Genomic DNA, 26,951 nt, shown 5'->3' on the forward strand with positions numbered 1-26,951 from the left:
CATTTTATTGAAAAACAGAAATAATTTTAAATACAACCATCACAGATACAAATAGAAGATGCTCATTTGGCTGCTTGGCTGTTATGTATTTTCTGCAACCATTCAATGATTAGATTCCTCAAATGATACACTGCCTGTTCATTATCATCCACCGAATCAAACGCCAAGCTCTCTTCTTCGGTCGTTGGCGCGAATTTACAGCCGTACGTCAACAGATCCTCGCAATCCAAGACCGAACCCAAGACCTCTTTACTCAGTTGAACAATTTCAAACATTTTTTGCGTGCTTATTAAACTGTTGATCGCTTTAGTGTTTTGGAATGATATTACAGCTTGAATAGTGTTCAGATACTTTCTGAGGTCGGCCACCGCCATTTTTGATCCGAGCTTGGGCAGGAGATCCAATTCCAATAGCAAAATGTAATGCGGAAAGTACTGAACCACCGACGATTTAGTTTTCCCAGTGCCGCCATCTTTCAGTTCAGTCGCATCGAAAAGAACGGTCTGTAAAGACGAGACGATGTCGATTAACGTGCTGATGAAGACGGTGTCATGCCGAGAAAGCTGTCGGATCGTCTGGTGCAACCACGACACGAGACCATTTGTAGACACGAGCACTTTGGCTGCGGTAGGAATCTTCACGGTTGACTGAATCACTTCAAGAATCAATTTCTGGAAGTACATAAAGAATATGAGACAGTGCCTTAAATTAGGGTATGATCATTTCCTTCCAAATCCTTTACCCTATATTTAGTGAGCTACTGATAGCGTAATTAAAAAAAGATTATGGCATATATTTACAAAACTGTCCTGATGAAATATTCAATGTTAACCTCCATTATAAGCTGTCACGCTACACGCCACGTACGCGCTTGGGAAGAGAGGTAGTATAGCTCCTACTCATTCTTAACCTCGGCTCTACATAGGGCGCTTAACCCCCGGGATAGGACCCCGGTATTCATCGGATAGGAGGCTGCGTGCGCCCCAGAGCCGCGTCTAGAGACAGGGTATAGGAAAAGAAATCTTTTGCCTCGGTCAGGTATCAAACCCCGGTCGTCCAGTCTGTAGCCAGTCACTTCTACAACTGAGTTACCGCGCATACGAAGCAGATATTCCTGCATTCCATAATTGTATTCGTACCATCTTCAAAATTAGTCGGTAACAAATACGATTCCTAAATTAGTATTTTCAATATCCTGTTATTTCAGTAAAACATTCTTAATATTAATATATTATTAACTACCTTGGTGTCGTCATCTGCAAGAACAGACGAATAGAATCCCAGTAACAGCTTGAAGACGACGCATCTCTGACTTAATCGGAAATCCAAATTACTCTTCATGCCGTCTCGAATTACCCGCAGGATCCAAAGGCGATATGTCCTACAAATGCGAGTAGAAAAGAGTGACATTTCCAACAAAACAAAATTATTTTCCATTCAAAAAACCATTAGCTTTCGTTCCATTTAAGCACGGTGCGTACGGTATACTTTCAAATTAGAAACGTGTGAGCTTAATAGGGGCTCCGCAGTGGCCGCGCGGTCTGAAGCGTGGGCCTTGTGCCGCTTGGTCGCTAGGACCGTGGGTTCAAATCCCACTCAAGCCATGGATGTTTTTCTGTGTTGTGCTGTCCTGTGTACAGGTAGAGGCCTTGCGACGGGCCGATCTCTCGTCCAAGGAGTCCTGCCGAATGTCTATAGACCGAGCCAACGAAAAGTGGGGACCCTCAGTGCTCAGGCACTTGAAGAATAGGTCGTTCCCAGACTCCAGTATCCCAGCGAGCTTAATAATTATAAGTCTGACCTGAACTTGAACTTTACAAAATTTGTAAGCTCGTATGTCTGCGTATCTCAATGTTAAATTACAGATGTACTTTGTCAAAAGTGGTGGAGTGATTAATGCTGAGAAAGGAAAAAATATGGGATCAGCGGAGCATGAGAAGAACTGGATAAAATAATGAAATTGTTTATAAATTTCCAATGGGAATGCCCATCATAGTGAACGAGACATGCATGACGAAGCTTAGAACAGATGAGAAAAGTCGAAACTATAGAACACATAATAGAGGAAATTCCAGGAAGAATAGTTAAGATTCGTGAATATGGACGTTGGACGTTGCCTACTCCTCTTCGATAAAAAAAAAAAAATGTGCTGTGTTTTCAATATAAATAGATATTAAATTTTTTTGAAGGCGACACTTTGCATGCTTTATAACTTTGATTAATCCTGCCATCTAGTAATTGCACAGTTGAACCAACTGAAGCTGAGGTACGTCTGGATATAAAATTTTCCTTATGTCTTGAGGGAAAAACAAATAGGAACAGAATTATATGACCCATCCATCCATTCATCCTATGACTACAGCCCTTTTGGTGGGCCTTGGCCTCCTATGTGGGAAATTACTTGGTCTATTAGACATTTCGTGGGATCCCTTGGGTGACTAATCAGCCCATCGTGAGGCCTCTACCTGTACACAGTATAGCACAATACAGAAAGATGCAGACAAACATCCCAAGGTCCCAGTGTCCAAGCGAACAAAACCCTTGCCTCAGACCCACAGTGGCGCTATAAGTGGAGAAAGAACACATACGTAGATCGTGAATTATATATGACTAAGGAAGAAATTACATTTACCTGAACTCAACTTCAGAGCTATGCAAGAAAGTGAAGAACTCTGGTATGGTATTCAAATTAACCGATGATTTGGCTATGATGAAATTCTGCAATGGAACGTAAAACTCGTGATGAGTCTGCGACAGAATGAGCGAAGTTCTAGCAAGAAACGTCGTCACAATGCACGGTAACTGCGGATTCAGGGACTCGTTCTTCAGCGAAGCCACTCCATTGCGTACAGCATCCAGAAACTGCAGACTCAGCAATCTTCCTTTAACGTTTCTGTAACGAAGTAATAACCGACATCAGACGTCGTAACGTCTCTAAATCCAGAGACAGGATACCTCAGTCACTATAGTGACGGGGATGCCGGCTGGATGAGCTAGATTCGATTCCTAGCAGAGGCAGGTATTATTATTCTCCCAGTAGGTACTACAGCCTCGTTTACTACAGGAGAAACAGCCAGAGCATTTGACATTTGAATCTGACTTAGTCACCATCTGGCACCGAAGTAAAGAATGCGAGGAGTTCTCCCCCCTTAAATTAACATTACAGGAACAAAGTTACATCTGACAGATTTTAGAAATAAAAAAGGATATGGTAACGAAGAAAATACAATTCATCAGCAGTGTAATTGATGTACGTACAATAAAATGTAGTTTCTATTAACAGATTATTCCCCAAAATGAAATCCTAGGCATGTTATTATTGGTCCGGAATAAGTGGGATTATCCATTTGTGGTCTGCCGTAACTTTTCTTCTGAATAATCCCAACGTGAATAACAATAATACTTACCTACAAACTTCTTCGTGGAAGTACAGTCTGGCTACGACATGGTACGCTGCAGCTCGAGTATCCTCGCATGCAGAGCACAGTGCTGCCAATGTAACAGCCAAGCCACCAGAACTTATGAACTTGTAAGTGTGTACCACAGATTCAGGAGCTAGCAAGTGACTGAACAGTGGCAGCAGGAAGGCCGGATCATATACCTTACGTCCGCACTCGAGAGACTCGGAAGCCTATAAATATAACGTAACAAACGTTACTTGTGCGATACTGGATTGTAAACGAAGAACAGGAAGAATTTATTATTGACTAAGCTATTCCGACCCAACTATTTAGATGTAGTTTAAGATATAATGGAAGAAAAACTGATAAAAAAGAGTTCTTAACGCTACATGAGATAATTACACACACTTAACAGTAAGTGGATAAATTCATAAGTGTGATTCTCACAGCAGTGAGTAAGAAGATGGCTAACTTCTGGCTTCATTTACCACGCAGCCTGGTAATGTTTTACTAACATTTTGGAGGCAACATGGGTGTCTAACAGAGCACCAGTAAATGACCAAACCTGAATATGGGATCAAATACGTTAACATAAAATATAAATAACGTGTAAGTGCTTACTTTTAATCCTCTGTTGAGGGGAAAGTTCTTTATTGTTTCTAATACGCAGTTCATATCAAGCAGCTCCAGCACTTGGTTTGCTTGCGGCTGCCGCCATAATGACATTCCCACTTTAGATTTGACACTGTAGTGGCTGACGGCAGCTTCACCCCAAAGATATGGCCGACACTCATGCAAGCTTATTCCTCCAGCCTCATAACTCTGAAGTAACTGTAATAAGTTGAAATAAATTATCATGAATACAATACCTGATGAAGAATATGGTTACAGACTTTTAAGGTTCTTTGTACGACGCAAACTACAGTTCGCAACTGTAATCTTGAGACTCGCAAGGAAAACAGTGAGTCCGTAGCGTTAAAGGCTGACGCTATCTTTCCTCCTTCACCCCATTTCCTCACTCCGCAAGTCTCAAGATTACGGTCGCGGACTGTAATTTCAGTTGATAAGTAAATGAAACAAATACTTCATTACATGTCCTGAACGCATAAAGGAAATAATGTTTTTTGGGCATGTTAAATGCTTCCCTAGTCACTAAACAGTTCTCATATTGTGGATAGAGAACGTGGTATCTAGATATTACTATAATGAATAAGTACTCGCAACGAGACGACAATAGGCAGTACTCCTCCAACATGGTCTTGGGCAGTACGCTACCAATTCCTCATGGCAATAAAATATGGCAGACCCCCGTGAACATGTTCATGGACCTTAAGGTGCAATAAAAGCAAAGAATTGCACAAAATAAGTGATTATTAAAAACAGTAATCACAGAGTTGGCTGTGTCTAAGCACCATACCATGAAGATGTATCGGATGCGTAGGTAAACATTCATTCTAGACCTTGGCCCCTGGGTGGAGTGAGCAGTCAACACAACCCCTGAGAAAAGACAGTGGTACACAATGGATAGGAGGCTGGGTTGGTCCCTCGGCAATTTTAGATTTGTATAAAATAAAAAACCCTGCCCCTGCCAGGAACTGAACCTTGGCCATCCAGCCTGTAGGCAGTTATTTTATTCAGAGAAGATTCAGGAAGATTTCAGGACACAGAAAGATTACTATAGCAGTGCACAGATTACGCTATTCATGGAGAAATACTGATGTGCATTGCATGGGAAAGGAAATTAAAATACGTTAAAAGAAGTGGAACTTTGAAGTTTCATTTAAAAACTTTACTAAATCTATATGATCCAAGTGAAATTATCTTGGTGATAAATTCTTCCATTTAAGGTGTAGGATTTCTTAACAGCAAGACTTACTCCGAGAACAAGTTGGTCAGTCGGGTCCAACGTTGCATTATAAGATCCCAGAAAAATTGGAATGTGTGAGGATGACATTACCGACGAGTCCTTCTTGACAAGTAGAAACAGAAGTTCCACAAGTTTACCTTAAATCAAGCCAATAATAAACAATTAAAAGTTATGACAATCACAAATGGTGTTACTTACACCAGAAACGTAAAGCATTATAATAAGGTTAAAGAAAACATTTTTCTTGGAAGTTACTTGTTGGTTTTATCTCATTTTATAAATGGGGATAATAAAACAATCTTTCTATTGCTGTGGTTCTTATCTCTTACACAAAATTCATGAACCTCCAAATGTGCGTCCTGCCACCCCCTCGGATTATTTTGGCGTGTAAGCACATCACATCATCACTCTCATTCCGCACGACTTGTATTGTTCAGGTAACTTACGCCTAACTTATTCAATGGTAGTCAGCCTATAACCTAAAAGATTCGACAGTACTAAAACCGCTGGATAAACTTTCGAGCAACAAATTTCCATCCGCCGCTCACCCCAACAATCTATTTCCCCTACACTCGCATCTACCTCCTCCTCGGTCTTAAACGTGGCCGTTCTTCAGTGGGTATCTCCATTCCTTTTGTCCCCCATTTAGCTACATGACCAACCAATCAGTTACCCAGATGTTTATCCCAACAATATCAGGTGATCTGCACAACAACCAAACCCCCAGATATAATTTCTCTCCAACTTTGTACCCCCAAAGTTGTTGGTGTATTATTCAAGTTATACATAGTATATAATCTACATATAAAATAAATTAAATATATTACATCCAAAATAATGTATTAAATAATAAGTTTTAAATGAGAAAAAAGGAGAATCAAGCTATTAAATAACAAATATATTATTGCCTATCATATAAAAATTATGAAAGGAACAAAGGCATTTTAGCAAAGCAAAATTGTATGTTTAAATATTTTATCAATTAATAATTAATGTGGTTCAGACCTGTTAATGAGATGATTGAGCTTGTTTCTGCCGCTCAGATAACAATCGCATAAAGGAGAGAGAGAGAGATAAATGGCGCTCCCAAATCGAATGTCCTTACGTCCGGTTCTCCTGTGGCCAACCCTAAATCTGGCCCTGATTATTCAGTTTTTATCATAAAATAATATATATATTTTTTACATTTCACGTACACCCTAAGATGTCTTCGCGTACCCCAGGTTGAATACCATCGGTCTACAGGACACTTTCTGAATTACTTTCCGTTACATTTATACTCTCCCCAAACAAATTATCATCAGCTGAGAAAGTAGTCTTTCGTACTTTACCTTTTTTTTGTGTTGTCCCGAGCATGACGGTAAGAAATTCTGAATGTGACAAAGCCCACTGGAATATTTCATCTATTTGAGGTTCTTCTGTAAGATTTTCATAGATGATGTCACAAAGCTTGACCAGAGTATCAAGTAACTTGCCACTGGTATCCTGATGGGGCTGCAGACCAAACTTTAGGGATACTTTAATGAAAGACAACCATACAGAGCTCTTCTTTATAGGTGCAGAAATATCTTGCCATTTATCAGTTAGCGCCGCACAGTCTTGTAACGCCTGACACATATTTTCCATCTGTTTCTGATCCAGTACATTTTCCTTAGACAAATTGACCATCATCTCAAGTACCAATAATACAAAATCTAACTGAGACTGTCCACTATTATGCACATTTTTTATAATTTTTGTAAACATGCATTTGATGAGATCTATGTAGAACTCTTCATACTTGTCCAACTGTACAGCCCTTGACTTCACTTCACGACAAAGGTCTTTACACGCTTTAATACCTGAAATAAAATGCCATAACTATAATAAACATACAAATACATTAGCTCTCTAACAGGTTCATTATTATATTCAGAAAAGCCTACCACTGGACCTTATCCTGAGCCAGTTGAATCCAGTCCACACTCTCACACCCATGTATTTAAGATTCATTTTAATATTATCCACCTATAAACTCATAGCCCTCTCAAGTGGTCTGTTTCCTTCAGGTTTAACAATCTTATTATAAAATTCTCTCAGGCATATCAGCCATTTCAATGCTAAATTACACAGCTAATTGCCCGAGAGGATTTTATAGCATTATTCTTCTTCTTCTTCTATGGCTCTCCGGTCCGTATTCGGTCCATGGCCTCTTCAATTCCGTCCGTCTGTCCGAGGCTTTGATCGAGGTTTCGAAACATCTTCCTTTTCACGGTGCAAGGTTGTTAGCCTTGCGACCAACCCCCAACCTGGAGGACCAGGGTACCTGTCTTAGTCTGACCTCTCCCCCTCGACCAACCCTACCAGTAGCTATGCTACCGCCAGCATAGATTTTATAACATTCATTCATTGTAAAAGTTTACAAGGATTCTTAGCCAAGCAATCCCTGCATTTCGGTTAAATGTCCAGATAGGATGCAAAAGAATCTGTGGTATTTTGTTCAGTAACTGACAATGGTAAAGAAACTTATTAAATTTAGAGTTTTTAAGGAACGCAATTTTGCTATGTTTGGTAACTTGAAATTAGTTATCTGGAACAGCACAGTGGAGGCAGTGATAAAACGTCAGTATAAACAAAATGATAGTTCAAATAACTCACAAGATGGCCAACTTTCTTTTGGTATATAGAATGAATCACAGAAATAAATTAAGTCTCTTTTCATTTTATAATTCTATGATTTATGTGTGATTCAAAAAGCTTCCAGATTAAAGAATTATGTTATAATGAAACTGTTTTCAGTACTGGTAACATAAACATACCCATGCATTTGTACACAAGTTGTACAACAACAGAGCTGTAATACTTCAGCCATTCTGCAGCCTCAGAAGGTGTCAAAATTGCTGCCCGAATTTCAGTACTATACTCATTATATATTTTCTTGAGAATATTTTGTTCAATTTTTGCAGTATTGCATTTGAAAGCAGTGGATAAGAGTGGTAAAACAACAGCAGCATTTTGTCTCAGTTTTTTTCTTTGTCTTGCAAGCGAGATAAAATCATGAATCAGGACTGGTTTGCGACTAAGCAACAATACAGTCAGTTTTACAGAAGAGCTCCCAATATTTTGCTGCTGCAGCAGTCTCAGAAGCACTCCTGAAACACAGAACATTGTGTAATGTAGCTATGAAAGAATTATTAATACTCATACATTGATATGGGACAGATCCAGCATCAACCAAGAAACTTTTAAAGATATTTACATTATATTCATATTTTAGGTTATGGTTGTCACTCTGGAACAGTTTCTCGATTTTCTCACATTAACACGTAGTCTGACGTAAAATGAGGTTTCGTTACTTGAAAGTGGCAAATAGAATCTTAGGAGTTCATGGAATTATGACGAAAAGCTTCTCGGTAAAGAGAATATTGGGTGCGGGGGGAAGAATGTGAAATACTCCCTGTACTCATCTTGTTTTAAAATACTGAATAATGGATTAAGTACATAAATGAGCAACACTAAATGTAACACATCATCATTAGAATACTTCAGAGTTGTATTACTACCTGTTCCAAACTTCCTATATGTGGCCGATAGTTCATAATTTATCGTCATGAAACTGAAAACCAAATCTTTATCTTGCATGCCCACAAAAGCTGCACATATTCAAAAAGAGACCAGTTATAAAATGTATGTAGGATTTGAGGTTTTCACAGTGATGAGTCTAAAGATGGCTGTCTTCTGGGCTGTTGCACCATTGCCCTGATGATGGAGGCAGCAAGGACCTCTACACAGTGCAACAACCCAGAAGACAGCCATCTTTAGAAAATGTATGTATAGTATAACAATTCGGGCATATTTACTGTTACTGTCTCCAGAATTTCCATTCATTAACTTTAGATGCAGAAAACAAATGTAGACCCTCTAATACAATATCTGACAAATGAGTCCATTGATTCTAGGCTTACAAAATGGCACAGCATACAAATTAATTTTAATTATCTCTAAAACCATTACGCTTATGTGAAAAGTGTATTGGGGAAAAAATGTGTTTCACTTTGATAAACATTTAGCAAGTTACGCTCAAGAAGAATCCAGGTCTTCATATAAAGTGTCCATTATTGTATGGCAATTTTAACTAAAAGTGGAATCTATCACATTTTAGTAAAACTCTCAAGTATCAAAATTAAAGAAAATTCATTAAGTTCGCAGATGTAGCAAAGATAATAGGCACATTTTTCCAGCTTTATTGCAAATGCACCTAAGAAACTTACAACATGGAAACACGGTGGGCTTAAACTGAACACATTTCTAATAAAGTAAAAATTAAATCCGTGGCGTAACAGCTCCGGAGAGCCAAAGCCGACTAGCTTGACTGCTGGCCTCACGTTCACATGCTTAAGCAGAGGTGAACGATCATCCAACCAGATATAGGGTGACGTGTGGTCAGCACGACGAACCCCCAGCCATTGCTAGCTTTCCTGACCGGATTATGCTACCCATTGTAGCTCCCCAATTTCCTCACGATGCTGGGTTGGCACCGGTCCCATACATTGGTCGAAAGCTCATGAGAAAATTTCTTCTCCCCCGAGACTCGAACCAGCGCGTATTCCGTATCGCCGGTCCGAAGCACGATGCGTCAGACCACACGGCTATGGCGCGGGACTTCTAATAAAGTAATTTCATAAAATAAAATCTTCTCAGGCAACAAGCCATGTCAAAACGGAATCGTAGTCAATTTCTGAGATGCGGCTTGTTATCCGAGAAGATTTTATTGCATTTAGTTGCCGTGAAAGCCTCAAGTCTTATATAATTTCATGATGTTCTCTTCACTAGTTCAAAAATAAAAGGACAAACATATCAGAATTATACATGTACCTCTGAGACACACTGATAAAAACCTGTCATGTGCCAAATGAAAACATGCAATTGCTCCATTAAATACACCACTGGTTTGTGTACATATTCAATATAATGCCTGCTTCAGAATATCCAGTACCTTGGTACTTACTTCCTTCCAGGATAGCGGGTCAAGCATATCACACAATATAACTCATATCTAACCACGTTACATGTCCCTATTACTATAAAATTTATGTTTTCCACACTGCGTTTATCAGCACTATTTTTGTATTGATGCTTAGTAAACTGTACCTGAAACTATAAATTCTACACTTCTTAAACAAACTGGTCAAGACTAAGTGTAAGAACACACTTTAGAACATAAGACAACAGAATAAATTCTTGATGAAAGACTCTTGGGCTAAAGACGTACAACAAAGGAACAGACTGGTTACCCAGCAGCCTTAAAGATGAGAATAGAGATTGTTCTCGAAACGTTGGCAGAAGATACGGTTTATTCACCTTTCGGCCACCTCACGCGGCTTGTGGCCCGAGAGTCTTTCATCAACTTCAGTCGCCGCGAAAGCTTCACTTTATACAGAATAAATTCTCTTACGTGTTTGTATATGTTCAAGATGGTGTGGAAACTGCTCCAAATACTGGAGGAAGTGTTCTTCCATCAGTGTACAATGAAGCTGATCTTGCTTTGCTAGGTGAGCCACATGGTTTGCTATTGAAGTAACCATACCTAATGCGATAGGTTTATGCAAGGTTATACAACGGCCCAGTAGGTACACTAGAAGAGTTCCCCAAACTGACAGGGAATGTAAACCATCTTTCGTACAAATCAATGCTTCTGTTGGCACTGCCACGACACGGTCCATAAGTATCAAGACGTCTGACAAACTTAACTCAAACAATTCTACAAATGGCACAACACTGTCCATATTCAAACTTGACAATTTGTTTTTCTTCAGTCTTCTGATGATGTGTTGGATTAGTTTCTGTTTGAATGGCTTTAAGATACCACTCAAAGAAATCATATCAATTTTCAAAAAGGATGACAATTTCAGCAACTCTAAAACAAGCTCAGTAACTAATTTTTGAACTGTCTGTTTCTTTTGATTTATGGGAGTGAAAAAGTGTAGCAAAAATGGGTGTGTAAATGTATGCTTAAGGCAATGAAGTGACAAACACTCCTGATCTAACAAATGAAGCATTTCCATTGAGAAGGTTTCAGCTGATTCATCTTGACGTTTGTCTACGCGAGATACGACACGTAACAATGATAACAGTGCCTCTTTACATTTATCTCTCAGTTTTTCGGTAAATTCCCCACGAAATGCAAGCTGCGTCATGTGAAACACAGACAACTTGTAGAGAAGCAGTACATGGACTGGGTCTCTGATACATGACCTTTCTTTGCCAAAAAGGACTGTGGATTCTTTTAACGGAACCAGTGCACTGCTTTCATTATTTACTGAAGAAGGATCCACAATGTTACTGACAGAATTCCCATCAGCCTGTAAAAGGGCATTACTAAGCTTCCTCTCAGGGCTGTGTCTTCCAAATGGTTTCTTGAGGGGCTCAGGTGACTTGTCGGATAACCATCCGCTGACATACGACATAACTTCAGATGGCAATGGCACAGGCCAACGTTGTAAAAGGTGTAACATGGTTCCTGGCAAAGTCTGCGAGTGCAGCAAATGAATCACCACACATGATATAAAGTATTTAACGCCCTCAAGCTGATCATTATCACATACAGTAGCTGCAGTCTCTAATACACCTGGTAGTAATGGACTTAGAGAGACAGCAGTACTAGCAGGAGTGTTTTCAAATTCTTGTACCCTTTCTCCAAGGGCTTCATCACTTGATGCTTCCAACAGTTCTGGAAAAAAATTTTACAGATGTAGTAAGAAACATTATCTAATTATCAATGACATTGGTAGTCATTCCATAGCATTTCAAACATAAAGTTGCATATATACATTTCAACAGATATAGTTCCAATTGACACAATTGGATTGGAATTGTGGGGAAAATTCCTACCACCAATTAAAGCTGTTTGTTAACGCTGTTTAAGGAAATAACCATTCTTTATTCTAAGTCACACTTAATACATGAATAAACTCTACAGGCAAAAAGCTGAATTACTGAATCTTAAGGCATGTAGATAACATACCTAATAGTAAGTTCTAAAGGGCTAACCCATATCTCCCCACTGGGAAGTCTGAGCTATGGCAACAAAATGTTTGTCCTCACCATCAAAAATATCTTCCAGTTGACTGTTGTCCACTACTTTCCTAGTATCTTCTGCTCCTTCTTCAGATTTTATGATGAAGTCTATGTACATTGCTGTATTCCGACTAACACGTACAATTGCATCCACTAAAAGCCTGGCGACAGATTTTCTGTGGTCAGCAGGTACTGCAAGGTAACAGTGCAGCCACACAAACACTTCACTCACAACTCCCTCAAACAGTCCCGTGTTGATCAAAAGGGTACACAGGATATTCCTGGCTTCTAAGGGTATTGTGGTTGAAGGATAATCAACCAGGTAAGAAAGACGATCAATAGCATCACCAAACATTTCCTAAACAGAAGTACAAGAATAATGGCCAACATTCCTCCATGTTCATTGACATGATTAAAAAAGCATGAAAAATTACATAAATGTCTGTTACGAGAGACCTTCAAGGTCAACGGTGAGTCTGAAGATGGCTGTGTCTTCTGGGTTGTAGCACTGTGTAGTCTGGTAGAAGTTGACTAACATCGCAGAGGTCCTTGTTGCCTCTACTAATTCCCTGATAATGGAGGCAGCAAGTACTTCTGACACACCAGTAAATTTCTACCAGACTACAAAGTGCAACAACTCAGGTGACAGCCATCTTCAACTTTAAGGTTTATCATAAAAGACCTTTCTTGAGATCAGGTGTAATACCACTGTGTCCTGTATTAAAGATAGTTTTATATGGTCAAAAAAACAGTACTTTGTCCAGTAATTCTACTTCCTCGTTACAAAATCAGTCCACATAATACCCTTTATTTAAATATACAGATGTAGAAGACGGGGCAGAGGATTTTTCCTCTAGACAATGTGTCCAGACTGGCTCTGGGGACAACCCAGCCTCCTATCCAATGGGTAACAGGGTTCTTTCTTGGGGGCAAAGCATGGCTGGGGCATGACACTAACCACTCACCCCTATCTAGAACTGAGATTAAGAATGAGTAGGAGCTATACTTCCACTCGCCCCCAAGCGCTTACATGGCATATAGTGGGACAGCTTTACATTTCTTTAAAGATGTAGAAGACAAAATAATTCTTAGAGAAATAAGTATAAAAATTCAAATGACGCAAACCTTATCAGGTGTAAATGCAAAGCTGTCTAACGTAATCAAAAGTTGCAAGACTCTCTCTTGTAAAACAGCCACAGCTTCATGGTCTTCTTCATTTGCCATAATATGTTCAATGTCTGTTAAGAAATTTATGGAATTGGGAATGTCCAACGTGTCTGGAAAGCATTTATTATAGAGCAGAAATAAATCCATCATTGCCAACAGATGTGAGCTTAATTTTGGCTCGGGGACAATCTGATCTGACCGAGAGTTTTCTTCATCTTCATTTCCTTCAGGCACTGACAGATTAATGTTCCACAAAGATATCATCATCTCAGAGTTTGGTAGTTTCTGAAAACATAAGAAAATGAAGATATTTTCTGTAAAGAAACTTATTTAAAATATATTATAACCCAACCTGAAATATGCAGACAGTTCAATAGTGATGACAGGAAGATATTCATACATACCACACGTCATGGTTTAGTGCTTTGTATTTGCAAAGTCCTGGGTTCAAATCACAGCCTGAAAACCAGCTATCCAGACAGGTATGTCATGGTTTTCTTTCTACCTCCAAACACATTCTTTCCAATTCATTATTCACTATGATCCTACCACTATTGCACTACTTAATCCAAGTAAATGAAAGCACCGCTAAACAAACCACAATATTCATACATGACAGGTTAATTAATGGGATATGCTACTCAGTTCTTTTAATTTTCATTACTGGGATAATGGATACTGGGAACGACCTGTTCTTCAAGTGCCTGAGCACTGCGGGTCCCAACTTTTAGTTGGCTTGATTTATAGACATTAGGTAGGACTCCTTGGACGAGGGATCGGCCCGTCGCAAGGCCTCTACCTGTACACAGAATAGCACAACATGGAAAAACGCGGACAAACAACCACGGCTTGAGTGGGATTTAAACCCACGGTCCCAGCGACCAAGCAGCACAAGGCCCACGTCTCAGACCACGTGGCCACTGCGGACCCTTTAATTTTCATTACAGTTATGATTTAGAAGATGGCTGTCTTCAGGGTTGTTGCGCCATGTAGTCTGATAGACGTTTACCAACGTTTCAGAGGTCTGTCTCCATCATCAGGGCACCCTAATGATGGAGGCAGCAAGGACAGAAGACAGCCATCTTCAGACTCGCCACCACGAAAACCTCTAATCCTACATAATTAAAACTTACATTACAAATAAACTTTAAAAGATTTACACGAGTTTCACACAGTTTTACAAAGACCATGATTCCTTCTCAGAACATAAATATTTCGGATAGTACTCTTGCTTTCTACCAATCCAAGCCATATAATCTTTATTAAATGATAAAGTCCTCTTTAATTTCTTCCTTCTAATCCCGCCCCTATTTTCACCCAATCACACTGTTAACTTCCCACCCAACTCCCTCCCACAGACATATACCCCGAGCAGTGACTGTAGCGAACGCCAAAATATTGAACACTTTCAATACACAGCATAGCTAATTTCCTGAAACCAGGAATTATTCAAATCTTGTAATCAATTACAAAAGTATTACTACATACCTTCACAACGCTCTGTTTAAAAGCATTTTGAGAAGAAGCATCGATAAGATTCCACTGTTCGATGCAAGTAACGAATGTATTGAATTGTTTCAGCATGGCAAGCAGTAAGTTCACTGCCTCATGCCTGATAACTAGTTGTCTATGTGGAAGCAGCTGTGAACCAATTTCTTTTAATAAAACGGATGGCACTGTCAACGTATGCACCACATTTGTTATTTTGTGCGCTGTCAAAGTATCAGCATATGGCTTCAGAGCTTGCTCCGGATTCAAACTTTGTACTAGCTGAAAAGAACAATACATCACCATGCAGTACGATGATTATACAAAGTTTGTATGAGTAACTCATTAACTCCATGTTACCGAGTCCTCCAAGAGCCAAAACTACCCTAATTTAATAAAATGCTGATTTATATAAAAACCAAATTGTTCACTACCAGACTTTATCACAGTTAATATCATATATTACTCTATTTACTTACATTCAGGGGAACAAATCTTAATATAGCCAAGATTAATTACTGATACTTCCATTTTACTGTAGGGCATACCATTTAAAATGAAGCCCTATCTACAACAGTACTTTTAAGTTTCGTGACATCAATATAAAAAGATAAATAAGTTGTTTTTAGATATTTGTTGGGTAGATCTTGGAAAACGGCTTTTACGGCAGATGAAAATGCCCATCACCTTCTTAAATACAAACATTTATGTATCGTGTGACTTTGCAAGTGTTTCTGAATCAACATTCCCAAGTAGCGTCTCACCTTTCAACAGTTATTTGATGCTAGACATGTTTCCTGTGCCCTGAAATTTTGTTAAAAGTTGGTCTATTGTCTTACTTAGTAATTCCTTATCAAGATATGCACCGGTAAATTGTTCGCAGCAAACTGCTTTGACGCAAAGTTATGTTTGAGAATGAGCAAACATTCTGCTTGTGAATACACCATGTTTGCACCTGCACAGATTTCGTGTAACTGGCATAAGCAGCGGCCTAGTAACCAGGGTGACCCTCAACTCAAGTGTCACAGAAAAGGTGGAAGAGTCTATTACACAGGGATGGACCTGTTCGATTTCATCTCTGTACTGTGGTATGTAACGGTTGCTGGGTTGCATTTTAAATGGTACTACACCTCAAGAAGATTACGGCTTCATTCATTATGCCCTATGATCCGCTCTTTTACATGTTACATGCAGAGAATATTAACGTCACATTTACAATTTGACTGGCAGAGGCCATCCATTTGAAATTATGCACAAATGCCTTCATCTTTAAGCTTTTAAGTTTCATACACACGGTCAAGGTTTAAGTTCAGGCAATTCTAAATCAAAGCTTTTATTCCCCTTAAGTTTGACTGACGAGTTACCAGCAGGTAACACGTTTATCTACAAGAGGTTTTATCCCACATGACAGTACTTTTAGAAGCTACTGAAAACATATTAATTATAATTATGTTTTTTGCTCTTAATGGACACATGGCTGGACTACAATAGAAAAATAATTCCAGTCACTCGGTAATCAATTTTTATCTTGCTTAAATTTCACTTAAAACTACAACCAAATTGACTCAAAACGATCTTTGATAACTGTACCTGCATCACAAAGGTAATGGCTTTCAACCAACTGACAGAAACTCGGGGCTCCAAATATGGTTGTACATTTGCTAAAACACATTTCATCAGGTCAGGGCAAGCAGCAACAATCTTGATAATCAGTTTAGCTTTTTGTTCATGTTCCCATGGTCTCTCCAAATTCTGTTAAAATGACAAAATACAACGTTCATTCCACCGTTCCATTTCAAGTATACGAGATAATGCATAATATACGTGCACCAAAATTACTTATCTCAAATAAATCAACTTAGTACATTTGAAAACCATTTAAAGTAAACCAAGTACAAAATACTGACTAATACATTTTTTACAAAGAAACTTCAGAGATTCAAAATCAAATTAGGTAAGTACCAAATTTTATTCCTTTGAATTTTCTCCTCCCAGAACCTCAACTACCTCTCAGTTACTAGTAAACCAAAGGTTCATATCACCATCGCTGCCAAAGCCTACTGGACCCTATTCAGCCAGCTAAATCAACATATCATCACTTAATATTTACGAAACAACGCATATTAATCTCCTACCTATTCCTTGATTTCCCACGTGACTTATTTCTATGAAGTGATCTACTAACAATATGTACGATGTCTTTTACCCCACTTGCCCATCTAAACCTTACCGATTCAATTATCTGTACTACGGGAATAACACAATTCATTATATTAATGAGTTTAACTGTATATTCACCTATCTAACTTTATCGCTACAATATTAGGAAAATCTTCAAAACAAAACACAGTCTTTTGAGTTTCCTTATGGGAAACAAGACCAGAAAGAAATCCATAACATGTGGGACATTGCATCTGTACCGTTCACTCTGAACGTGAGAGATGACATTGGTAAAACAGGCAAACCGCTAGCTGTGGTACAGCAGGTTATATCCTAAATTCTGACTGCATTAGAGGTTAGTGGAGTTGTTTTGGGTTTGGTTTGATGTATTTTAATCCTCACTTTCACTTTAGTCTTAGACTTGATCTTCCTAAATTTTATTGTAAATATTCTTATCTCCTGTTGACGACACCTAATCCCAGATGCTTATATACATGTGACTGCCATCACTTACATTGTCCAGTGATCGAGAGAGTACGTGTCTCCATTCCTTAAACTTGAGGAAGAAATGTTTTAGAATACAGAGTGGATCTTAGAGGGGAAAACTTAGAATGCATTGAAGACAGCTGTATTCTGGGTTGTTGCTATGTGTAGTCTGGTAGAAGTTTACCAACGTTTCAGAGGTCCTTGCTGCCCACGGTGATCGCCCTGATGATGGAGGAAACCGTGAAAACCTCAGCTTACCAAGAATCAATCTAAATCATTTTTTTGTGGGGGGCAAAACTTGTCCACGTGACTACGCGCCATGATAAAGTACGCAGGAGCATTAAGGTAAAGCGCCATGCGTTGGTAGGACACGAGTGGTCTGTTCTACTGACGGAAAGGGGCCTGGGGAAGCCCAAAAAACTTCACGACATGAAGGCAAAGAAAGTAATTTCCTTCTTATCCCTAATAATAGGTGTCAGAGACTTTAATATAAACAGAATATTTACTTCCAATACGGTTTGCAATAATTCATTATGCTTCTTGCCAGATGTACCAATACTTCTGTCGTGAAAAATAATGCCATATTTATGAGAGGCACATAGAACTTGGAGGAAGTCATGAACTGCATCTGCTACTATCTGCTGGCCTTCTCTTTGTTCCACATCATCATCCTGTAACAGAATACAGTATATACTAATACATTTTTCACTTTCAAGGTTTAATGCCATTTCACTGCTTAAAAACCGTATATAAAATTTCAGTTTTATTGTCTGCCACTTCTGTTCTTACGCAAATGTCAATATCAGATATTTTAATCAAGGTTAGGGCTGTACAGTTAAAAAGTCTTGTTAGATTTCAAGTTCTCACAGAGGCAAGTATGAGAATGGCTGTCTTCTAATCGTTGTGCTGATCACTGCCCTGATGATGGAGACAGCAAACACTTTTGAAACATCAGTAAACTTCTACCAGATTATATGATGCATCAACCCAGAAGACAGCCATCTTCACACAGAAAGTCTTATTTTGAATGGTACCCAAAAATTTAAATAACCATCAATCTCTGTAATACACGAGTCAGAATGTCTGCTCAATTAAAATTAAATTCCTGCACTGACCCAAGTACTGTATTTCTATAACTGCATTTACAATTCTTTTTGATATCAAAAACAACTATATGCTAGAGCAGTGGTATTCAACCTGGGGTATGCGTACCCCCAGGGGTATGCGAAGACATCTTAGGGTATACGTGAAATTTAAAAAAAATATCATTTTATGATAAACACTGAATAATCAGTAATGTAATTTATTGAATTTATTTTAGATGTAGATTATATACACCAACAACTTTGGGGGTACAAAGTTGAAGAGAAATTATATCTGGGGGTATGCGAACAAAAAAGGTTGAATACCACTGTGATAGAGCACTGAGTGTTTTATATGAAGTGTAACTCTGCTATTAAGAGTAAGAAGAAATTCAGAAGAAGCTTCCAGGCATTCAAGTTCCCACGGACACACTGTTCAGAATTCTGTCAATACAGTACGAACAACTGGTGTGTTAAAACACAAGAAACCAAGACATCAAAACTGAGTAGTAACAAAAGTAAAGTAGGACAAAATTGGAGCTCAGCTTGAACATTTACCTTGTAAGTCTCTTAAATGCCTTGCCACAAGTGGAAGTATCACGGCCTTAAAAAACAAGTTACGCATTCTTTGCATTCACATGACTCAGCAGCCAGATTTAATTTCCATAGCCGGTACCATCAGTCAGTGGGTGTATCAAAAAATTAAAGGCTACCAAACCAAACCACATGCAGAAGAGATTTTTATGTATCCCATGTACAGCATGGGCCACAATCTGTTTATAAGGTGTGGATAATGCATATGAGTCAACGGAGAACATTTCAGTAACACAGGGAAGTAAATTTAACTTTGTGATGTCTGATATTATGAGCCGGGATAGCTCAGTCAGTATAGTGACTAGCTACGGGCTGGACGGCCGGGGTTCGATCCCCGACGGGGGCAGAGGATTTTTCCTCTAGCCTCTGCGTCCAGACCGGCTCTGGGGCCCACCCAGCCTCCTCTACAATGGGTATCAGGGTCCTCTCCCGGGGGTAAAGCCGGCCGGGGCGTGATGCTGACCACTCACCCCCATCTAGTGCCAAGGTCAAGGAAGAGAGGAGCTATACCTCCACTCACCCCAAACGCCTACATGGCATATAGTGGGACAAACTAAAAAAAATGACTGATATTACTGCAATCTCATTATGACTGCAGTTTATAAACAGTGCTCGTGCACAGTGGGAAGGCCATGTCGTGGCACAGTAGACAAATATTCTTCCTGCAGATACTCATCTGGTAGTTATATCTAAAGCAACGGAAGGAGAGAATATTTAATGTGCTGCACAGGTATTTAACAGTGCTATACAATTGTATTTGCTGCCGCCTTACCGTGGCGGGGAGGTTTGTGTGTCCCGTTAGGACCTTGAGAGCTATGCTGGCTGGAGCTTAAGCTCCTGGTAGGGTCACACAAGCCAGACAGGTCGAAGGGCAGGGACCAGACAAAGAGCAGCCCACTGGTCCTCCAGGTTGGGGGTTGGGGCATTAGGCTGACGACCTGATACCCGGAAAACATTTTGTCGTCCAGAAACCCGATAATAGGCCTCGGAAATGGGGACATATTGTTCGGGATGCCAGAGCCCACCAAGGGCTGTAGTGCAAGAGAAGAAGAAGATGCAATTGTATTCAAGAACACACACATCACAGACAGCTGAGTTCTGACCTTATTTGTATCTTCAATTTCATTATTTCGATTCTTCCCAGTGGGGTTCCACTTAACTGGTCCTTTCCAATCATAAAGTGCAAAAAGAGATCTCACAACTGGTGTACTGAATGTGTGCAGCTTAGCTGTCTTAGAAATTGATGTATTCATCAGTACTTTATCTTGCACTGTTGCGAGCACAAGATGCACTGTGTTACAGTCATCATATATTAATCCAGGAACTATACTTGCAAGTAGACCTTTAACAAATATTTCAGTAGTTAAGTATTAAGAGTGAACAATTTTATAGACACAATAATGATGATGTACTGGGTTGTGACACCATGTAGACTTGTAGGCAGATACCAACTTACCGTCTCCATCTTTAACCCTGAAGTCGGAGACAGTTTGTTTCTCCAAAACACTGGCATTGACGTACAAGTCTACACAATGCCACAAAACCCAAAAGAGCACGGCCGACTTTACTGCTTAATGTTTACTAAAGTTTCAACCTAATTATGTAAATGTACACTGTCCATCAAAACAACTTATTTTTATTATTATTTTCATAACATATTTTGATTTAAAGTGTAAACTGCTTTTATTTGAATTGTGGTATTTTGGATGCTGCTTCCATCTTCAGGGTAATTTATTGTATTAATGATTTCAATACTGTTATGAAAAGCATCACAAATTTTATAAATCTCTGTGAAAAATTTTCACCTTATGATAATTTTGATGAGAATGACATCAAAATGCATTATGAACACTAAAATGAAATTCTAATGTGGACAGATAATGAACAGGTATGTATAGTCCATGTTATTCTTCCTGGTCTCTAGCCGGCGTGATAGGGGAATGTAGGAGAAAGTAGTGGGGGAACTTTCTCAGAAGCAACGTATTTCACTGCAGCATGCTGGTCCACAATTACTAGTCTAATGAAAAGCATCTGCCATACGTACCCAACACTTGAGACACACAGAAAACAACTCCGGACTTTTATAGAACTATACAGGATGAGTCAGAAGTATGTTTACAAACTTCGTGTGCGTGTTCCAGGATCAAAAATAAGAAAAAAACGTTCCTATGAACATGGGGTCGCAAATGTTTCATTTTCGAAATAATAGCCAAAAATAAGTTTCAATGAATTGACCTTATATCAAAGTGAATCCAGCTTCCAGCAAAGATTTATAATTAATGTTTGGGCAGGAATTCTTGGCGACATGCTTATTGGTCCACACATGCTTCCATCGCGTCTAAGAGGACCTTCATATCGGCATTTCTTAAGAAGACACTTGCCACGTCTCCTTGAAGATGTACCACTGAATACAAGAAGACAAATGTGGTTTATGCACGACAGAGCCCCAGCACACTTCTCCCATCGCGTCAGATATCATCTCGATGAACAGTACCCTCAGCGATGGATTGGGCATGGTGGCCCAGTAGCATGACCACCATTGGACTTTTATCTGTGGGGTCACTTGAAGTCCGTTGTTTATACAATACCCATAAACAATGAAGACGACCTATGGGAACGTGTGCAGAATGCATTACAGATGATTCGAGGAAACCCTGGAGTGTACGAACGAATTCGTCACTCTTGTGTATGTCTTGCTCGTGCATGTGTGGAGAATGGAGGAACAACCTTTGAACATCTGTTATAAAGAAATGTCCTTGTACTTATACTTGGCCATAAAGGCATACGTTGAAACTTATTTTTGGCTATTATTTCGAAAATGAAACATTTGTGACCCCATGTTCATAGGAACATTGTTTCTTATTTTTGATCCTGGAACACGCACACGAAGTTTGTAAACATACTTCTGACTCACCTGTAGTGTAGCTATAACAACACCACTACAAGACACTTTCACTGCACCAAAATATTTCAAAGTAATTGAATAGGAGGCATCTTAGAATCTACTGGATGTTTGTCTGTACGTTAGTATCACAACTTGGCAGTGTCAGCAATACCTCATGTGTCCACAGCTGTAACACATCTAACCCAAACACACCTTTGTGAAACAATAACAGAATTTGGACTCGCCCAAACCCTCGGCGCACCCACAAACGAGAGGCCAGGAAGAACAACATGGACAGTATCAACACTGATAACTAGATGCAAGGTTTAAGATTCTGAAAGAAGTGTTGCGTAAACTCATATTAGTACAATTAATTTCCAGAAACTCTGACCATGTTACACAGACACTTTTAATTACACCAAAGTGCAAAAAAACATTTTCATATAGTACATGTGTAACTGTATACTTACCTTTAATATCTAGTAGAGGCCAAATGACTGACACAGAGCCATCAAAAAGGAACGCCATTAAGAAATGTATGAAAGTAGTGCGCACACTCTTGTCCACTGGTTTTGTGTGCTTTATTAGTACAGCCCGCAATGGAAGACTGATCTTCACATGGCTTAAAATCATCCGCGCTAGTTGAGAACTAAGGGTCACTATGGCTAAACAAAGTTATTAAAGTGAATACATTTATTTACTTACACAAACAGAAATACCCTCACACACACTAACCAACAACCATAAATGCGGCCCTTCTCCATTAGAAATATGCTTTAAGACTTTGTTTTGCTTTACTCCTCCAAAAATTAAATCTGTCTGGACTGATATGAATTTTCAAAAGATATGAGTTTGCTGCTAACAGCTTTGAATGCCGCACTTACTATAAAAACACACCTGTTAACAATTTAAGTACTATCTGTCTATGTTTTGCAGTACTCTTCAAAGACAACATATGATGTATTGTCGACAGATGAAGATTCAGAAGATGTTTACATCCATCTTCTACACTAGGTCTGTACTGTTGAGCTTCAGTTAGGGTTCTGAAATAGAACATGAAAAATAAAGTACCCTGGAAAGACATAATCCATATCGGAATACACAAATGTGATCTTGGAAACTTCTGAATTAAAAGATTATGTCATTATCTTACTTAGATAATTTTAGTTCCTAACTATACAAATCGTATGGTCATAATGTCTTCTATAAATAATGTAAATTCAATACTAATGTATTGCAAGGTCTATTACCTCTGTGGTAGCATAAGAGACTTGTATGGGATCAAATCCTTGTAAACTAAAAACCTTTTTTCATACAGCCATCTTGTTATTTTAAATTATAAAGCAAATCTAGGCCAAAGTTTTGTATTTTCCAATGTATAAACACAGTAATTCCTTTGACAGTCCACAAAGTTAAGATCTTCGAATATCCTTGACAGCTGTCATGATATTCATTCCACTGTTAAAGTCTCAGTGATACCTCGTAATTATAACAGTAAGTGGGAAGGGTGTGTGGCAAAAATCTGTAACCGTTCATTGTTGTATAGCCTTATTCCAAGTGCTAGTGTTGAGCCCACCTCACACATTTGTTTGTCTGCCATGTCAGTATCACTGATTATAGGAAATTATTCTTCTTTTTCGATTTTAAAAATGTTTGTACATTTTTCGGTAACCTTTACGGGTCCCCAACTTTTCAGTTGGCTTGATCTATGGACATTCGGTAGGACTCATTGGACGAGGGATCGGCCCGTCGCAAGGCCTATACCTGTACACAGGACAACATCCATGGCTTGAGTGGGATTCGAACCCATGGTCCCTGCGACGAAGCGGCACAAGACCCACGCCTCAGACCGCGCGGCCACTGCGGACCCCTTGTAGGAAATTTAAAACTATAATTATAGGGCAGTCCCCAATGGCATAACATCCATACCAAATTTCATCCAAATCTGTCCAACTATTCTTCAGTTGAATCATGTGGACATACAGAGAGGACCAGCCATATATGTGTTCATTTCATGCACATTGTGCAAAGAACACATAAAAATGGCACCAAACTTTAAGGAATCAACAATGTAACTTAGATCCAGTGAGTTTCATAATAACTAAACATGTTTTAGAATATTATGAGCCCAAAGCATTCACACCTTCAATGAACCGAACATAGTGGTTAAGAAATTACCTCTCCTGCTTTGTAATTGGGAGGTCTCAGGTTTAAATATGGGCCCAGTGACTGGCCATCATGACAGAAGGTTTCTACAGTTTTCTTCAGTCTCACCAGGCAAATACCAAGATAGTACCTTAAATGGGCCATGATTGCTCCCTTCTATATCTTTCTAATTCATTATTCACTAATCATCCTATCAACTGATGTAAATTTGTAAGAAGTTTAATGCATTAAATAATCCCCAAAATAAATAAAGTGTATTAAAATGCTACGAATAGAAAATAGGACGGCTCCTTTGGATGTCGCACAATGATATTGTGTACCAACACCTTTTTTATGAACCGCAAAAGAAAGATCTATTACTTAAGAAACATAAGGTAGAATAAAGATAACTTTAGTTAAACCTTTTCAATTGAACCCCTAAGTTGAAAACATAAACATAAAATGATAGTGGTATGCTGCCAGCAACTTTCTTGCTACATGGCACAGACTTACATAAAGAAAGCACACTTTCCTGGCTAATTTTCTAATGGCAGAATACATTCACTTTCTCTCATCAAAGACCTTCAAAATCTACATTTTATTTCACTAGGTGCATGATGTTAAGGGTTACATCTTTAGTGATGTTTAGTAATAGTACCTTTTTGTCTTAATGTAACAGCCAGGGCTGTGGAGTCAGAGTCGGAAGCAATTTTAGGTGGAGTCGGAGTTGTTAAAAATGTACTAACTCCAACCTCGATATAGAATCTTAAAAACACTTTCGCTACCGTGTGAGCCGCCGGCAGCCTGACGCTTAGGGAGATTCAATGACGCATTGAGCCACATGGTGCGGGAATAATGTTTTGTAACTTTGGCTCCGGCAAATTAAGAATACAAGCTGTCTACAAACCACACGATTTCTGCAATAACCATTAGATGTATATTTAAATATATGTTACAAGTCTAAAAAGTAGGCTGATGATAACGTGGCGGTGTTGAAATCTCTTGTGGTACCATTTACCATTTTAGTAGGTGTACCATTATTAATATATATTGAGCTTTTATGAAAGAGTCGGAGTCGGGGGTTTTAATACCGACTCCACAGCCCCGGTAATAGCAATATAATATTTTCTTACTTCATGATGATACATTGCAAGGCAGAAAATATAGGCACAGCAGAAGTCATATTATTCTTCTGATCTAATTTCAGAAGTCCAAGAAGTTCCTGTGTGCCTCCACCTGCCTCCAGATACTGGAGAACAACATTTTGAGTGTTCGCTGACTGGCAGAGATTTACAAATTCTTTTACAGCTGAAAATATAAAAACAAATAATGTATGGTATCTTAACAAACTCAGTGGTAGAGAGAATTCAGTATTCAGCAAGTCATGAAATTTCCTGCTATTATAAAACATAATGATTTATCAGTACTACAACCCCATGCAGTCACTGCATTCTTTCTTTGTCAGTATTATTGGTGATGTTGGCAGATATGATATATGTGTGATCTGAAGTTTTCATGGCGACTCAGTATAACAAATTCTTCTTAGGCTACCAGCCATGTGAGCCACCTTACACAGCTGGGCAGGTTTTGGTTTGTGCTAGAAAGACTCAACATGAGGATTTTAAATACTTTCTGCAAATGTGGTAGCCAAATATTCTGGTTGCCCATCTCCTTGCCCCTCCAACATTAAATTTACTAGGAATTAAGGCACTAAGAAAAGCTGGAACATTAGGCTAGTCTAATGAGTAAAATGAAAATATTTCTGATGCCACTATTCTAGGCAGCAGCGTGTGTCTGCACATAAACCTAATTTAATGAAACGGCATCTGCATCTGCAAACGCCAATTATCAAATGTCAAGTTAGCTGTCAACTGAAATGTTCCAGTTATAAAATTCTGGTTCTGCATTTGCAGCATTTCTGAAGCACTCTCTGGGGCTGATAATTTTATGTATAACTTAGAAGCTACTTTATATTTTACGATGTATCCATCCCGGTAATTTATTACTCTTACTAAAACTTAAAATAAAACCCAGATAATCGGAGGAGCATCTTATCCCAATCATTTCGGATTACAAGTCTTCAACATACTCAACATGCAATATAATTCTGATGGTGGAGGCGAAATACCCCACAGATTATAATAATATGTATGGCTTAAGTGTATGTTTGAATTGATGGCGCTAACCTGTAATGGCGTCCTCTCCTTGAATGCTCTTTCGAAATACACTTGCACAAAATAAATTCGTCTTTTTCGCTGTTGGGATTTCATCAAAATGGTCTTCATAACCTGATTTCCTTCTCTTTTTCGCCAGCATTGTTGAATGTACGTCTGTAACTTTAACAGTGACTGCACAAAACTCCGAGCAATTAGTCCATAATCATATTATAGCACTTTTAATACAATGACTCAACCTGGTTGACAAAATTTAAAGACATGTGTCTATAACAAAACATTAAACGTACGGCAAATGTTACATGCTTCTCGTGGAAGCATGGCCAACACAAAAGATACAAATATAAATAGAGTATTTATGAAAATGAGATGTATGTATACGCATTAGAAGTAATGTGATGTTAACAGTCTCTATATGTTCCGCTTAATGGATATGCAATCAACCTT

General features: G+C 38.8%; 1 protein-coding gene across 1 annotated transcript; it reads right to left on the reverse strand.

The window, feature by feature from the left end:
* Positions 1-26,648, reverse strand: LOC110837139 (nucleolar pre-ribosomal-associated protein 1). Its single transcript, XM_022078982.2, has 19 exons — positions 26,517-26,648; positions 25,464-25,638; positions 23,083-23,228; positions 22,656-22,850; positions 20,405-20,643; positions 18,132-18,296; positions 16,570-16,731; positions 14,980-15,261; positions 13,450-13,776; positions 12,352-12,682; positions 10,703-11,977; positions 8,067-8,399; positions 6,600-7,109; positions 5,278-5,405; positions 4,023-4,232; positions 3,408-3,631; positions 2,633-2,893; positions 1,243-1,381; positions 1-671 (listed from the first exon to the last, which is right to left on the reverse strand). The coding sequence occupies exons 1-19, from the start codon at positions 26,644-26,646 to the stop codon at positions 63-65; spliced, it is 5,841 nt and encodes a 1,946-aa protein (XP_021934674.2). The 5' UTR covers positions 26,647-26,648; the 3' UTR covers positions 1-62.
* Between the last annotated feature and the right edge of the window lie 303 nt (positions 26,649-26,951).

This window comes from Zootermopsis nevadensis, unplaced genomic scaffold (genome assembly GCF_977971745.1).
Source record: "Zootermopsis nevadensis isolate Lab colony 2312 unplaced genomic scaffold, Znev_1.0 Znev_ptg000024l, whole genome shotgun sequence".
Classification (NCBI taxonomy): domain Eukaryota; kingdom Metazoa; phylum Arthropoda; class Insecta; order Blattodea; family Termopsidae; genus Zootermopsis; species Zootermopsis nevadensis.

Coding starts and splice junctions, on each gene's coding strand:
- LOC110837139 (XM_022078982.2), bottom strand. CDS start 26,646: ATGCTGGCGAAAAAGAGAAGGAAATCAGGTTATGAAGACCATTTTGAT. Junction 20,644..22,655: donor GCCTCTACTAGATATTAAAG/GTAAGTATACAG, acceptor TATTTGTTAAAG/GTCTACTTGCAAGTATAGTT. Junction 15,262..16,569: donor CCATTACCTTTGTGATGCAG/GTACAGTTATCA, acceptor TGTTCTTTTCAG/CTAGTACAAAGTTTGAATCC.